Source organism: Piliocolobus tephrosceles, chromosome 12, assembly GCF_002776525.5.
Source record: "Piliocolobus tephrosceles isolate RC106 chromosome 12, ASM277652v3, whole genome shotgun sequence".
In the NCBI taxonomy this organism is placed as follows: Eukaryota; Metazoa; Chordata; class Mammalia; order Primates; family Cercopithecidae; genus Piliocolobus; species Piliocolobus tephrosceles.
This window is the reverse complement of record NC_045445.1, coordinates 52860109-52877215: the sequence shown is the minus strand read 5'-3', so window position 1 is coordinate 52877215 and position 17107 is coordinate 52860109. Positions and strand designations below refer to the sequence as shown.

The 17107-nt window shown below is 38.9% G+C and overlaps 1 protein-coding gene across 2 annotated transcripts in view; it reads right to left on the bottom strand.

Moving 5' to 3' along the window:
* Positions 1–17107, bottom strand: part of NOX1 (NADPH oxidase 1) — a 34573-nt gene that overhangs the window by 11655 nt on the left and 5811 nt on the right. Inside the window, exons 1-7 of one of the 2 annotated variants that reach the window (XM_023202882.3) lie at positions 14061–16168; positions 10686–10781; positions 5287–5397; positions 4958–5042; positions 4469–4620; positions 4192–4373; positions 3971–4103 (exon numbers count right to left, since the gene is read on the bottom strand). In XM_023202882.3, coding sequence (XP_023058650.1) covers positions 3971–4103; positions 4192–4373; positions 4469–4620; positions 4958–5042; positions 5287–5397; positions 10686–10781; positions 14061–14105 — 804 coding nt within the window. In that variant the 5' untranslated portion in view covers positions 14106–16168. Of the gene's footprint in view, positions 1–3970; positions 4104–4191; positions 4374–4468; positions 4621–4957; positions 5043–5286; positions 5398–10685; positions 10782–14060; positions 16169–17107 lie in introns of those variants that run through there. The other variant, XM_023202883.3, reaches the window with a different exon arrangement.

Below are 17107 nucleotides of genomic sequence, written 5' to 3'. Positions count from 1 at the left end.
TTGTTGAGTTTGTTAAAGATCAGATGGTCATGGGTATGCAACATGATTTCTGTTCCATTGGTCTGTGTGTCTGTTTTTATACCAGTACCATGCTGTTTCGGTTACTATAGCCTTGTAGTAGAGTTTGAAGTTGGGTAACATGATGCCTCCAGCTTTGTTCTTTTTGCTTAGGATTGCCTTGGCTATTTGGGCTCTTTTTTGGTTCCATATGAATTTTGAAATAGTTTTTTTCTAATTCTGTGAAGAATGTCATTGGTAGTTTGGTAGGAATAGTGTTGAATCTGTAAATTGATTTGGGCAGTAGGGCCATTTTAATGATATTGATTTTTCCTATCCATTAGTATGGAATGTTTTTCCATTTGTTTGTGTCATCTCTAATTTCTTTGAGCAGTGTTTTGTAACTCTCATTGGAGAGATCTTTCACCTCCCTGGTTGGCTGTATCCCCAGGTATTTTATTCTTTTTGTGGCTATTGTGAACGGGATTGCATTCTTGATTTGACTCTCAGCTTGAGTGTTGGAGTATAGCAATGCCACTGATTTTTGTATATTGCTTTTGTATCCTGAAACTTTGCTGAAGATGTTTATCAGATCTAGGAGCTTTTGGACATAGACTATGGGGTTTTCTAGGTATAGAATCATATTGTCTGCAAACAGGGATAGTTTGACTTTTTGTCTTCCTATTTGAATGCCTTTTATTTCTTTCTCCTGCCTGATTGCTCCGGCCAGGACTTCCAGCACTATGTTAAACTAACCCTAACCCTTGTCTTGTTCCAGTTTTCAATGGGAATGCCTCCAGCTTTTGCCCATTTAGTATGATGTTGGCTGTGGGTTTGTCAAAGACGGCTCTTATTATTTTGAAATATGTCCTGCAATGCCTAGTTTGCTAAGAGTTTTTCATATGAAGGAATGATGAATTTTATTGAAAGCCTTTTGTGTATCTACTGAGATGATCATATGGTTTTTGTCTTTAGTTCTCTTTATGTGATGAATCACATTTATTGGTTTGCATATGTTGAACCAAACTTGCATCCCAGGGATAAAGCCTACTTGATCGTGGTGGATTAGCTTTTTGATGTGCTGCTGGATTCAGTTTGCCAGTATTTTGTTGAGGATGTTTTCATCGATGATCATCAAGGATATTGACCTGAAGTTTTCTTTTTTCATTGTATCTCTGCCACGTTTTGGTATCGGGATGATGCTGGCCTCACAGAGTGAGTTAGGAAGGAGACCCTCCTCAATTTTTTTGCAATAGTTTCAGTAGGAATGGTACCAGATCTTATTTATACATCTGGAAGAATTTGGCTGTGAATCTGTCTGGTCCTGGGCTTTTTTTGGTTGTAGGTTTTTTATTATTGATTCAGTTTTGGAACTCAATATTGGTCTGCTCAGGGATTAAATTTCTTCACGGTCTGGTCTTGGGAGGTTGTATTATGTGTCCAGGAATTTATCCATTTCTTCTAGGTTTTTAAACCATTTCTTCTAGGTTTTTTTTTTTTTTTTTTTTTTTTTTTTTTATATAGAGATGTTTATTGTAGTCGCTGGGGGTTTTTTTTTTTTTAATTTCTGTGGGGTCAGTCGTAATGTCCTCTTTGTCATTTCTGATTGTGTTTTTTGGATCTTCTCTCTTTTTTCTTTATTAGTGTAGCTAGTGGTCCATTCTTTATTTGTGTAGCTAGCACTCCATCTATCTTATTACAAAATTAGTTTCTAAATAGGTAATACATGTATATGTTACAAAATCTGAAAGTACAACAGGATATACAATAAAAAGCAAATCCTCCTGCCCCTCCAGATCCCCAGAGGTAATGTTATTATTTTGTGAATTCTTCTGGAGTACAGGCATTTAAATGATCTTTTCAATGCAAATGATAGGAGACTATATACACTGCCCTGCCTTTTACATTTAACATCTTCGAGACTGGTCCCTATTAGTGTCTATGGTGCTCTCTCTTTCGTTTTACTGGTTGCAGACTATTCCACTGCATGAAAGTCCCAAAATGTAACTAGTTCCCCATTGAGGGACACTTGTTTCCAATCTTTTTTTCTATTTAACAATGCTGTAATGAATAACTTAGTGCATGTAATTTAACACATATTTAAGTATATTGGTGGAATAAATTGGAAGTCGAGTTTTAAAGCTTAATTGCTACTGCCAAATCACTCTCTACAAGCAGTTGTATAGGTTTAAACTCTCACCAGCAATGCATAAGAGCATTTCTCCATACTCTTACCAACACCATACATTAGCAGGTTTTTTATCTTTGCTAATCTATCAGGTTAACAGATTCTTGTGGTTTTATTTGGCATTTTTTCCATTATGAATAACATTAAGCATCATTTCATATATTTAAGATAAAGATATATCTCCATTTCTGAGATCATTCTGCTCATATCTTCTTTATCTCTTTTTATCATGTTATTAGGCTTTTTCTTATTGATTTCTAGGAGTTATTGATATATTAGAAAATTAGTCCATAGCCTGTGAGTTGTAAATACTTTTCCTACTTGGTAATTTTTTGTCTATCTTTATTTACAATGGGAATTTTTGTTTATTTGTTTGTTTTGACACAGGATCTCACTGTCACCCAGGCTGGAGTGCAGTGGCATGATTACAGCTCACTGCAGCCTCAACCTCCCAGGCTCAAGTAATCCTTTCACCTCACCCTCCACGCCACCATGCCCAATTAATTTTTGCATTTTTTGTAGAGATGGGGTTTTGCCATGTTGCCCAGCTGGTCTCAAACTCCTGGGCTCAAGCAATCCACCCACCTCAGCCTCCCAAATTGCTGGGATTACAGGTGTGAGCCACTGTGACTGGCCCGATAGGGATTTCTTTTGCCATGCAAAAATATCTCTTCTTTTATGGCTTCAGGATGGTTTATTTTATTTAGAAACATGTTCCCCCATTTCAGTATTAGAAAAAACTTCCCATGTGGTCTTAAAGTACTTTTATGGGTTTTTTTACATGTAAATTTTTGCTTCATGTATCCTCGATTCATATTTTAGTGCAAGGTGTGAAATGAAAATATACCTTTTTTCCCAGATGATGATCTTCTTGTACTAAAAATTATTAATTTATCCTTTTCCTGCTGAATTAAAATGCCAACTTTAGAAGGCTTTTTGTTTTATATATTTTTCGTGTTCCAGATGAGAACTAAGCTATTGCTCTTAATCCTGAATCTGATTTAAAGACCTTAATCATTCTCAGAGTACTTTGAGGCACCACAAATCAACCTTCCCCTTCCATTTACTCCTCAATATAACCTATTTTGTGAGCAAGTAAAGGTAAATCATAATATCTGCAAGAATTACCCTGGGGCACACCTTGAGTTCCCTAGAACACAGTTTCATGATCGCCCAGTATCTAACAAAAATTTCCAAGCAGAGTCTTAGAACACCAAAGAAAGCCCACTTCAAGAATGCTTTATTTCCCCCCCCAGAATTTGACTGGAATATCACAGCTGAGCTTTGGGGCAGTATAGTGGTCAAGAGTTCAAATCTTTGGAATCCAAAAGGCCTGGGCTTGTATTCAAGCTCCACTACTTACTGTAAGAGCTTGTCAGTTTACTTAATCTCTTGGATTCCTGTCCTTTTGTTTCAGAATTTAGACAAAAAAGAAGTACATATCTCATAGGTTATTGCTATATATAAATGAAACAATCCATTTTATGCAGCAAGGCTGGCAGATGATAAACACCATTAATAATGTGGGCTACCATTATTACCTTTGCAGAAGGTCTCACAACATGCAAGAACTATTAGTTTTTTCTCTTCAAGATCCCCTTGTAATTGCCTGTTGCCAGTGATATTGGAAGTTTCTTAAAGGTAGGAACCCCATGGATATCCTTCATAAGACCCAGCACAGGACTGAGCTAATAATAATGATGATAATAACAATAAGAGTAATAATAAGAATAATAACAGTAACAGCTCCTAACAAGAGTCTGTCCTTGCCCATAGGGCTCTTACCTCAGGGGGCTGCCCTTCAAACTCAGGGCGCCTACAGTGGCAGTCATGATCATCCCACATCTCAAAATACTCTGCACACTGGTGAGGATGACCCTCATTTATGCTCTCCTCTGTTTGGCCCCGGACAATTCCACTGAAATAGACAAAGAAGGATGGTTTGGGACAAAGAATTATGCAAGGTCAGGGGCTGGGCCATGAAAATGAGGGTTTGAGGATCTTACCCAATGCCGTGAATCCCTAAGCCAAGGACATAGAAGATAAAAAGGTGGTGAGTATACCAGAAGACCTCAAAATAACTCCTCCGGATGAACTCAGTAGCTGAAGTTACCATGAGAATCAAGGCTATTGTCATGATCACTCCAGTGAGACCAGCAATGCTGGTGAATGTCACATACTCCACTGTCTGTGAAAGGAGAAATGTGAGCCTGACACAATGTCCACCTGTGCACTTCCTGCTCATGACCTGATCTCAGATGCTTTGCTAGAAAGTCAGCTCACCGTGTTTCGGAACTGGATGGGATTTAGCCAAGAACCCCCCTTTTTCTCATCATGAGATAGGCTGGAGAGAATGGAGGCAAGTGAGCCATCTGTGGCCTGTCGGCTTCTGCTATAGCGGTCAAAGTTAAACAGGTGTGCAATGATGTGAATAGCTAAATGGAAAGATGAAAAGAAATGTTAAGAGGCATCTCAGCAACATCACGGCAGGTGTGCCCCATGAGACTAGAAGAATCCTACATTATAGTGCTTAGCAGAATGCTGAGTGCACAGAAGGTGCCCAATAAACCCTCGATTGCAGAGAGATCTTTTTTTATACTTACTCTGTTCCCAAAGGAATAGAACTTAAGCTCATGAAAATAGGCCAAGAACAGTGCCTGACAAATAGTGCCCAGTGCTCAATAAATATTTTTGAATATGCATATGGATGGATGAATGAAGCAAGATTCTGAATGCCCTGGAGTCTGCAGATTCATGGATTGCCTGCATTACCTGTATGTAGGCAGATCATATAGGCCACCAGCTTGTGGAAGGTAAGGTTGTGATCCAATTGCTTTCTCAGTGTGCGACTGCAAAACTACAAATGTAAAGTGATCATGGTCAGATGTCTCCAGCCAGCTTTATTAAATTCACTAACCCATAACCAATATGTCTTCTTGCACATAGCATGCCAATACTCATCCACCCTTACCCACCCCCTTAGCTACCAAAGGAGACTTCTGCCTTCCATTCCTAGGAGCATGGTGTTAGGGTGTCCTACTGAGGAGTCTGGGGTCTCCTTCTTTAATGTGAAAGTTGACTTAGGAGTGGTTGGGACTCACTGAGCAGGTGCCCCTCAGGAAGGACAGCAGACTGCGGCACACAGGAAGCAGGATCAGCATGCTGTTAAAATTCAAGCAGAGAGCAGACGCTCGGGCACAGGCCAATGTTGACTAGAGCAGAGGAGAAAAAGAGACCATTAGCTGCTTCATTTCACCATCTAGCATGTGAGCCACTGACCCAGCCCACTCGTCTGAGGCCTGCAAATGAACAGGGCTACAGCTCCCTCCCCTCTCTCTCAGTAGCTAACACCATCAGACCAGGCTCTGTTTGCAGAATACATAAAATATACTGAATTTAATATTGAATTGAGACATTCTTATGACAGTAGTTTGGAAATGTTTGACTACATTTACTAACATGAAAGAGAATAGAATTTAATGATTACATGTTAGCAAAACATTCTATGGATGCAACATTTTACTTAATACCCTTAATTATAATTTTGTTATTTGCCACTTGTAAAAAAGTCCTAAGGATCATATATATATATATATATACACACACACACACACACACACATATATATGTGTGACAAGGTCTGGCTCTATTGCCCAGGCTGGAGTGCAGTGGCGAGATCTCAACTCACTGCATCCTCCGCCTCCTGGGATCAAGCCATCCTCCCACCTCAGCCTCCAGAGTACCTGGGACTACAGGTGTGCACCACCACACCCAGCTAATTTTTGTATTTTTGGTAGAGATGGGGTTTCGCCATGTTGCCCAGGCTGGTCTGGAACTCCTGAGCTCAAGAGATCTGCCTGCTTTGGCCTCCCAAAGTGCTGGGATTACAGACGTGAGCCACCATGCCTGGCCAAGGATCATATATACCTTTATTTGCATTTTAAATAAAGCTCATACTTAGAGGTATAATTACAGATGGTATTTTATTCTTTTCTGTATTTTCTAATATTGCAGTTATAAGTACATAATAGTTGTATAATAAAAACCCTTAAAATTTTAAGCAATTCTATTAAGATGTCTTTAAAAATTGAACAAAGTTAGTCAAGACTAGCAAACCTCTTAGAGTAAAATTTTTAAACAGGTAGATATTTGAGAAGGGAGAACTTCAGAGGAGCAAAATTTTAAGCTGATATCCTTAGGTGGCCAAGCAGCATAAATCAAGAACAACCTGATCCAGCAGTAGAAGCTGCTAGCAAAGGAGACAAGAAATCAATGCTTCAAAGAAGTATTTAGCCCAGAAAAACAGGCCTTACTAGGTATAAGCTGGACAGAATATGCTTAACTCCATGGCAGCTAAATCTGACTTCTCTCCTCAACTCTGTACAACTGGTCTCTGAGTCCACTTCATGAACTTGGGACTGCTATAGAGTGTGACAATGTTGTCATAGCAGAGGAGCTGACAGCAGCAGCCAGGCAATTTTTTTGCATTTCAGCTGACTGGCCAACCTTATATTGTGTGCATGTCAAAGACTTTCTAAAAGGAGGGGTATGGGTTAAGGTTAACAATTTCTTGGCCTTTCTCTAATTATCTATGAAGCACAAAATTGATTTTTCCTTACATCGTAAACCCAGGAACATGTGATATCAGTTTAATACACCAGGACAAGACCTGTCTAGTATCCATAATGGCTAAGAATGTCAGGCAGTGTGGTGAACAAAAGCTGCCCTACTGTTTTCCATTTCTGGCTTTTCCACATGACCTGTGTTTTCTCCCTCTGCTGAGTCACGCTCCGACTGTTTTCGGTACAGACAGCCTGTTCCATTTCTGAGTAAATTTCCTCTGCTCATCTCAGAGATCCTGCATTTCCACATTGGTTCCCACTACTTGCTTATTTGAATCACAGAGATTTCTTAAAGCTAAAATTGGCAAGTGAATTGAAAATATAGGACTATAATTTCACAGTTCCATATTCTGTGGTGGCTATCTGTATAGGATGAATTCTTTTTAGAGAAAACATTTTTTTCCTCATTGCAGCACATTTAAATATGCCAATGTATGTTCATTTCTCTAGATCCCCACTCACTGGTGTTATAATTGAACTCCTGCTGCCATTAATGCATCATTGACTATGGATTTAAACTTCTTCCTCTACTGCTTATTGCTCTACTTCATAGTGAATCAAATTGCTCTCTGTATTTTCCCAAGGAGAGCATGAGTTGAAGAAATAACCTGTGAAATGTTTAAATAAATTATGGTATATCAATGTAATTAATTGTTATTCTCTTAAAAGGCTGAGAGCTCTATGCAGTGATGCAGTGATGGTAAATATTTTAATGACTAGCTTTTTGGGCAGAGGGGGATTCCTGATTTCTAGCATTTGCCAATTTTGATGATGTAAATACTCCTACCATGGCAGATTTCAAGACACTAACTTGATGTCATTGAACACCATTGAATGTAGAGTTGGGAAGAGATGCACACAACTGGCATTGCAACCTGATATGAGCTGGTTTCAGCACACCACTGGTTAGGCACTCACATGGAAAGATATCTGAGGCTGGGTGCAGTGGCTTATGCCTGTAATTCTAGCACTTTGGGAGACCAAGGCTGGTGGATCACTTGAGGTCAGAAGTTTGAGACCAGCCTGGCCAACATGGTGAAACCCCATCTCTACTAAAAATACAAAAAATTAGCCAAGCATGGTGGTGCGCACATGTAATCCCAGCTACTCGGGAGGCTGAGGCACGAAAATTGCTTGATCCCAGGAGGTGGCATCACTGCACTCCAGGCCGGGCGAAAGAGTGAGACTCCGTGTCAAAAAAAAAAAAAAAAAAAAAGATATATGTGAGATATAGTAACGTAAACAATTTCCAGCCAATATCTACAAAGTGATCCCTTTTTCGGTTAAAACAAAAAAACTATGTGTCCTATTGTATGTGTTTACCCAAACTCATAGAACTGTACACCAAAAAAAACAGCAAATTTGACTATATGAAAATGAAAATGTGAATAAACAATAGTACCCACGTCAAAAACAAATCCTATGTGTCTGATACATTTGTGAGCTTATGTCAGTGTGTGTGCATGTCTGTCTGTGTGTGTGTATATCTCTGGGGAGTGGGGTGGGAGGGAGATTTTCACATTTTACTTATACCCTTCTATTAGGATGGTGCAAAAGTAATTGCAGTTTTTGCAAAGTTTTAATAGCAAAAACCGCAATAACTTTTGCACCAACCTAATATATGGTTTGATCTCATTGCAAGCAGCAGTACTGATAATTAATTTTTTTAAATAGGGCCTTAAAAATGAAATGTCCTACGGAGTAGAATAATGGACATTGGAGACTACAAAAGGTGGGAGGGTGGGAGGGGAGTGAGGGTTGAAAAATGACCCACTGGGTACAATGTTCACTATTCAGGTGATAGGTAACTAAAAATCCAGACTTCATCACTATGCAATATATGCATGTAAGAAACCTGTACTTGTGGCTGGGCAAGGTGGCTCACACCTGTAATACCGGCCTTTGGGATGCCAAGGTGGGAATTTTACTTGAGCCCAGGAGTTTTGAGACTAGCCTGAGCAACACAGGGAGACCCCATGTCTACAAAAAAAATTTTTTTTTAATTAGCCAGGCTTGGTGGTGCACACCTGTGGTCCCAGGAGGCTGAGGTGGGAAGATAGCTGAAGACTGGGAGAGTCGAGGCTGCAGTGAGCCATGATCATGCCACTGCATGCCAGCCTGGGTAACAGAGAAAGACCCTGTCTCAAAATAAAGAGAATGAAAACAAAGAAGGAAGGAAGGAAAGAGAGAAAGAAAAGGAAGGAAGAAGAAAGAAAGGAAGAAAGAGAAAAAAGAAAGAAGGAAAGAAAGAGACCTGTAGTTATACCCCCTACGTATATAAACAATTTTTAAATAATTTTTAAAAAACAAAATGTCCATGGGACATCAGCATAATTTATTTTTCTGCTGCTGACATTTTGGTCATGCAGTAATCAAGCTGTTAATAACTAGTCACATTTATTGCATCATTCTCTTAGTAAAAAACTATTTTTAAAGCAAATTAATACCTCCTTTGGAGTTATTTTCTAAAGAAGGATCAAGGATGAACATTTAAAATGGAAAACAGCAGGGTGAAATAAACCATGAACAGAACATTCAAATTAGTTGTGATCTCAACATGGATTCTTTGATTATGGAGAGAGAAAAAAGCATTTTTTTAAAAGGACAGGCCGGCCGCGGTGGCTCAAGCCTGTAATCCCAGCACTTTGGGAGGCCGAGACGGGAGGATCACAAGGTCAGGAGATAGAGACCATCCTGGCTAACCCGGTGAAACCCCGTCTCTACTAAAAAATACAAAAAACTAGCCAGGCGAGGTGGCGGGTGCCTGTAGTCCCCGCTACTCGGGAGGCTGAGGCAGGAGAATGGCGTAAACCCGGGAGGCGGAGCTTGCAGTGAGCTGAGATCCGGCCACTGCACTCCAGCCTGGGCGACAGAGTGAGACTCCGTCTCAAAATAAATAAATAAATAAATAAATAAATAAAAGGACAAGCTGTCTTTAAACATGTACATTGGGAGGATACTGAAAGCTACTAAGAAAAAAAAAAGACACTGTCAAGATGAAAGTGATTTAAAAATCCTCTGTTATTGCATAATAGACTAGAGGTAGCAGTCAAATATGCTCTTCTAACCAGGCAGTGTCCGGGTTCATCAGCCTGTGAGAGAACCATCCTCAACTCCATGCTTCCTCCTGGTCACCTCCACACCCATGTGCCCTACCCACTCCCTCCCTCTTCTGTTTTTGATCTGCCGCTTCCCCAAGCTTCTCTGTTGTGTAACCTTGACGTGAGCCCTCCTTTCTGCAGGCCTTGAATTCTGTAGCACCCATGAGACTCCCCTAAGTATCCCTCTTATTTGATAGAGAGGTATGTTTCCATGGCAGCGGTGTTTTCAAGTTGTGTTTGTTTTTTCTTTTTTACTTTCCTTTTTTTTAAAAAAAACCCAAACACTTCCTTAAAATTGTAAGCAGGTGTTCATAGATAGATATAGGCTGCTTTGGTTGAAACAGGGGCAGGAGCAGGAGCACTGCCCAGTTAGCCTTCCCCTCATACCCTGTAGGAACACCCGAGTTTCTGGAAACCAGTTTGAAAACCACTGCCTAATAGTTTTCTTTATGGCATGTTTCCTTTATTGGGTCTGGGTAGTGTGCCCTAGATGGGGTTATCAGATTTATTAAATAAAAATACAGGATGCTAAGCTAAATTTTAACTTCAGATTTTTAAAAATAAATATTTTCATATATCTGTGTTCCATATAATATTTGGAGCATACTTATATCAAAAAATAATTTGTCATTTATCTGAAACTCAAAGTCAGTTGGGCATTCTGTACTTTTTCTGGCAACCCTAGCCCTAGAGGATATCAGGGCATTAGGTCACAAAGAAGCCAGAATCAGAGATAAGGAAAAAATAGGATTCCTCCATCACAACCGTGATACTCACCCCAAGGATTTTTCTTGTGTAGTAGTATCTGTCGGCCTTCTCATATTTCAGGAAGGCATCCACAAACAGGAAAACATTCAGCCCCAACCAAACAGCCTAGAGGAAGAAAAAAAAAAAAAAAACATGCAAGGAATAAAGTGAAATTTGAGCATGGGAAGGAGTAAATAAAGGATAGGGATAGGAAGAGTGTCGCCATTTTGGCTATTTTGGGTTTACCTGTTTTCATCTTAAACGAGTACAATCCTGCCAGTATCTAACTGGCTTTCAGGGTGAGTCAGCACTTTGAGACATGCATTAGACCAGAGCATGGTCAGCAAACTGAGGTCCATGGCCCATGACCTGTTTTGCCACAGCCTGCAAGCTCAGAATGGTTTTTTGTATTTTATATTTTCAAATTTGCTAATGGTTGAGAAAATCAAAAGAAGAATATTTTGTGGCACATGAAAGTTATATAAAATTCAGATTTCCGTGACCATAAATAAAGTGGTATTGAAACTTAGCCACTGCTACTCATTTCTGTATTGTTTATGGCTGTTTTTGTGATACAATGACGGAGTAGAGTAGTTGGGACAGAGACCATATGGCTTGCAAAGCCTAAAATATGTACTATCTAGCTTTTTACAGAAACATTTGCCAATTCTTGGACTACAGCATTCAAACTGTTGCACCTAAAAGATGGCAATAAGTGAATAAATGGATATCTGAAGAAACAAAGAACAAATTTAGCATCTATAACAATACCTATCTGAAAAGAACTAAACCATTCCAGATGGGCCTGCGTTTTTAATTACACCCTGACATACATTTTCCTGTTTTCAGATTGTGAGTCTTTTTTCAAATTAATCTATTTTTCCTTGGGACTTATTTGAGCTCTTAAGACTGCTTTTGCTTGTCCCAAGTTCTGTCTCTGCACTGGCTAAACGTGAAATTTGGAACTCACTGCCCATTACCTTGAGGACCAACCAACTGGTCTCTAGCTCAAGTGTGGAGGTGATTCGACAGTCTGTAATTCAACAGGTCTCCAGGGCGCTAGTATATATACTTCGACCCAGTGTAAGTCAGAACCATCTCAGCACAACAGGCAAAGGACCTTTAGCCTAGGACATGGCCTATTCAGACTCCCTAGATCTAGACCACTCACACACCTTTAGTACTATAACATAGTGATTTAAAGTGTGATATTGGAGTCAAGTTGCAGCATCACCAATTAATAGCTCTGTAATCTCAGACATGTGATTTAACTTTTCTAAACCTCAATTTCTTCACCTGTAAAATGAGGATAATAGCAGGACCTACTTTATAGTAGTGCTATGAGGCTAACGTCAGATAATGCGTGTAAAGTGATTAATGCAATGCTTGGGGCTTAGTAAGAGATCAATAAATGCTAGCTACAGAGTTGTGTCACCACCGAACCTCCTTTGCCAATCAATTTCTTCCTGCCTCCTTTGCTCAGATACCCTTTTCCAGAGCTGAGTGTCTTCCAGAGAAACGTCTTTGAAAGAAAAGAAAGTCAACAGTCACAGATACCTCCAGAATTTGGAAGACAGAGGAGAGAAGTTTATTTAGAGGGAGCAGAAATATTTCTGGATCACAAAGAGACACAGGGCCAAATAACTCTGTGTCAGCCCATCATCAATTGTAGGCAAGGCAAATGATGAAATACAGTGATATCTAGGAGTAAGGAATTCCATTCCCCATCTTAGCTGTCATTTCCTCCACTATGAACGACAAAGTAGGTAAACTACAAGACCTGGGAGGAAGGAGGAATAAAACGATTTTTAAGTAATTTATCTTTTATTTAAAAATCAGTGCATAGGAGTATATATCAGAGATAATGAGAAGTCTAAGCTTGCCAGCTGGTTTGGTGGGGGATGGAAATTCAAAGCTAGAGAGTTAAATGTGAGTCACCATCATAGCTGGTAACCTCTCCCAGCAAAAAATAAGAGGGGCAAAATGCAGGTAAATGTGGATTTTAGAGCTAGAAACACCCTTATATTTGTATCTAATCTAGTCACTTTATTAATCCCTTGCTGCCCTCCCCTGCCCAGTCCCCCCCACATACACATACAGGACCTGAAGTCTAGAGAGGATAAATAATTTGATCAAGGTCACCCAGTTAGTAGCAGAATTCAAAGTACTTGCCAGGTTCTCTTTCTCCTAAACTAGTGTTTTTTCCATTATTGTGCAAAAGGAACTCAATATAAGGCATTGAGCATTTAAAATATGTCATGGGATAACCTGACAAAACAAGCACTTTTGTTAAATATAAAACAAACAACCCTCCAGGGAAACTCACATATTTTTCCCTGGAGCACCTGGTGGTGGGGGGCGAGGGGGTGGACAGGAGAAAAAAGAAGCATCACACCTTCTCTTTTCTCCTGTTTCGCCTGTGGGACCCAAAAGCAAAATAGGAGAAAAGAGAAAGAGTAATGAATGAAGATCTAGGAAAGTGAGAAAGGACCCAGGGAGCCCCAGGCTCAATTGTGGCTCAGAAATGGAAGAATGAGAGTAGAGAGAGGCGTTGGAGTGTTAGGAGAAAGGGATTGTGCATACATAGGGTGGTAAAGGGGTTCTGGCCTGAACATCACTGGGGAGCTGGGTTCAAGTGATGCCTCTTCAGTCAATTCATTGTGTGACATCTAGGTCTTATTTTCCTTTGTACAATCAATAAGTTGGTTTACATCTGCACTACGCAATGCCACAGCCACTACCCACATGGGGCTGCTGAGCACTTGAAATGTGGCTAGTCTTCACTGAGATGTGCTGTGGGTATACATATCAGATTTGAAAGACTCAGTAAAAATAAAAATATGCAAATTATCTTATTAATATATTCAATATTGAATACATACTGAAAGGATCTGTTGATATGTTGGGTTAAATGAATTATATTGTTAAATATTAACTTCACCTGTTTATTTTTACATTTTCAGTGCAGGTATTAGAAAATTTAGGAAATACATTATGTGGTTTGCTATATTTCTAGTGGGTAGTGCTGGGCCAGATGATCTCTAAGATCACTTTCGTCTCAAACATTCAGCGACTTTTTGAAATCTTGACGGGACCAGTATAGGAAAGACAGAGAGAAATCAGCACTCATGGTAGTAGTTAGAAATGAGATGGAAGAGAAAGGGAGATGACAGAAAATGAAAACAGATTGAAATTCCAAATACTTGTGATTTGACAACATGAACAATTGCATGCTATTTGCCTCTGTCCTCTCATCTGACCCAGAGTTGTATTTTTTAACTAACTGGTCCTGAGGAACCCAATAATTGGCATGGAATCTTTCCCTTTCAAATTATTTCACAAATATTAACAAACATGATTTCTCCTTAATTCCTCCTGATTAATAGGAAGTCAAACATCACTTACCAGAAACAAAACTGAAAACCAGTGATTAACCACGCAGTTTCCCATTGTCAAGAGGTGCTTTGGAGCCCCTCTAGGCAGCAGGGAAGATTCAGCAATCCGGATTCTGGAGAGGTCCTTCAGGAATGGGACATTTATCCAGACTTGTGAGTCTTCAAGATGTGAAAAACGCACACCTATCCCAAGAGTCCCCGAGAATGAATAAGTTTATTCTGCCTCCCTTCTCTGGACGGAACTGTGCTATCAGCTTAGATAGACCAGCCCTACCTATGAGAACCACAGGGGTTTTCCCTGTGGGGTTTTTACCCCTTCAGGAAATAGCAGTATTCTTGGATGAAATATTCTCTCTCATCACCTTATCAACATGACCTAATGCAAAGCATTGCCTTCCTAGATAAAAGATTTGCTAAAGTTTCTCATAAAAAAGATAATTAGTCTGGGTCCATTAACAGATGACTTCAGGAGAAGTAGGGAGGGAAGCGTGTGTGGTAAGGAAGCTGTTTCAAAGTGTTGCCACGTCTGCCAGCTGCCATTTGGATTTCAGCCCGGCTGGCTCAGAAACTTTAGCATACCAGTTGCCCTGGAGGATGACCCATGCTTGACATATATGATGATGGCTTTGGGGAGAGCTTGACTGGCTGGAAGGACAAGTGAAAAGAAGGGCCAAATACAATAAGAGAAAATTTAACAAGTATAAATGTACACTTTGGTTCAAAATAAACAGGGGCAGAGCACTCAAAAGAATGGAGATGATTGTCTTCTAGTATGATAGATTAACTAGAGTTGTATGTTCAGCTCTGGGCAGATTAACTAGAGTTGTATGTTCAGCTCTGGGCACTGATTTTTTTTCCTTTTCTAAAATGGTGAAATATACACAGAAGAGTATATAAAACATATATATGTAACTTAAAGAACAATTTTAAGGAACAAATATCTGTATGTTCGCTACTCAGATTAAAGAAAATAGACTATTTTTCTCCAGTATCTTAAAGCTCTTTTTGTTTCCCTCCCTGATCACATCTATCTTCTTCCTCTCCTCTACCCCACCAGATGTAATCACTATCCTGAAATTTGGGGTAATCATTCCGTTATTTTTCTTTATATTTTTACTAACTATAGTTGCATCCCTAAACAATATCTTGTTTAGTTTTTTCCTGTTTTTGAACTTTTTGTAAATGAAACCTGGCAGGGTGTATGTATGCTTCTGTGGTTTGCTTCTTTCAACATTGGGTTTTTGAGATTCATACATGTACATGTAATTACAGTTCATTTACACTGCTATCTAATATGCCATTGCATGAACGAATATACATTAATGTATTCATTCATCCCACTACTGATAGATATGATGACGGAACAATGTTGATCAAATGTCACACATATGCTACAGTTTCTCTAAGGTATATACCCAGGAGTAGAATTCCTGGGTCCTGAGATTTGCACATATTCTACTTTGCTATGTAATTCTAAGCCCGTTCCAAAGTGACCACCTAAATGTATACTACAGAGAGTTATGAATGAGAGTTCTACTTCCTCCACATGCTTACCAACCCTCAGTATTTTCCAGACTTTTTTATTTTTATGATTCAAGTAAGTGTGGAATACTATTTTATTATGATTTTAATTTGCATTTCCCTGATTACTAATGAGTTTGAGCATCTTTTAATTCAACTGCTGGCCATTTGAGTTTTCTCTTTTTAAAAGAGCCTATTCTGAGCCTATTCTACCTTATGGCCTATCTTTCTATTGGTTTATTTTTCTTTTGCTTATAGATTCTTAGGGTTCTGTTTATAATCTTATACTAATCTTTTATTGGTTATGTTTATGGCTTATCTTTTTACTTTCTTAATAGTGTTTTCTGATAAATGAAAGTTTTAATGCACTCTGATTATCAGTCATTTCTTTTATGATTTATGCATTTTATGTCTTGCTTTAGAAATTCTAGAAATACCCAGATATCAAGACACTCTTTTATATTTTCTTCCAGAAATTTTATATTTTTGCATTTTACATTTATGTTTTGAATCCACCTGGAGCTGATTTTTACTTATGGTATCCAATTTACGACTTTTAAATATGAAAAACGAATTGCTCCAGCATCATTTTTGAAAAGTACTTTTTTTTTTTTTTTTTTTGAGACAGGGTCTTGCTCTGTCACCCAGGCTGGAGTACAGTTGTATGATTTCCGTTCACTGCAACCTTTGCCTCCTGGGTTCAAGCGATTCTCATGACTTAGCCACCTGAGTAGCTGGGATTACAGGCAAGCACCATCATGCCCAGCTAATTTTTGTATCTTTAGTGGAGACAGGTTTTTGCCATGTTGGCTAGGCTGGTCTTGACCTCCTGGCCTCATGTGATCCACCCACGTGGGCCTCCCAAAGTGCTGGGATTACAGGCATGAGCCACCACGCCCGACCATTTTTGAAAAGTACTTTCAAAAATATACTTTCTTCGCTGATCTAAAATGTCAGTTCTATTATATATGAAATGTCTTTATACACGAGTTTGTTTCGGAGCTCTCCATTTAGTTCTTACATGCCACTGCCTTAATTACTAAGTCTTGACATCTGATAAGACAAGTTTTCCCTCCTTGTTCTTTAAGAGTGCTTTGGCTATTCTTGGCTTTTTGTTTGTTTGTTTCTTTGTTTTGGGGGGGGGGTTCTGTGTTTTGTTTTTATTCTTGGCCTTTTTCATTTTCATGTAAATTTTATAATCAAATTCTTGCATCTCCTTTGTTATATTCACTTCTAAGAACTTTATATGTTTTCATGAGGTCGTAAATTATATATTTTTATTTTAATTTTTAATGATGGCTGCTAAAGAGACAATTTGTTTTTACATATTGATTTTTATGCCCAGCAACATTGCTGAACTCACTTATTAATTGTAATAATATTTCTGTATTTTGTCTTAGATTAGCTATAAACATGGTCACATTTTTTGCTCTAAACACAGTTTTATTTCTTTTTTCTAATTCTATCTTTTTTTTTTTTTTTTTTTTTTTTTTTTGAGATGGAGTTTCCCTCTTGTTGCCCAGGCTGGAGTGCAAT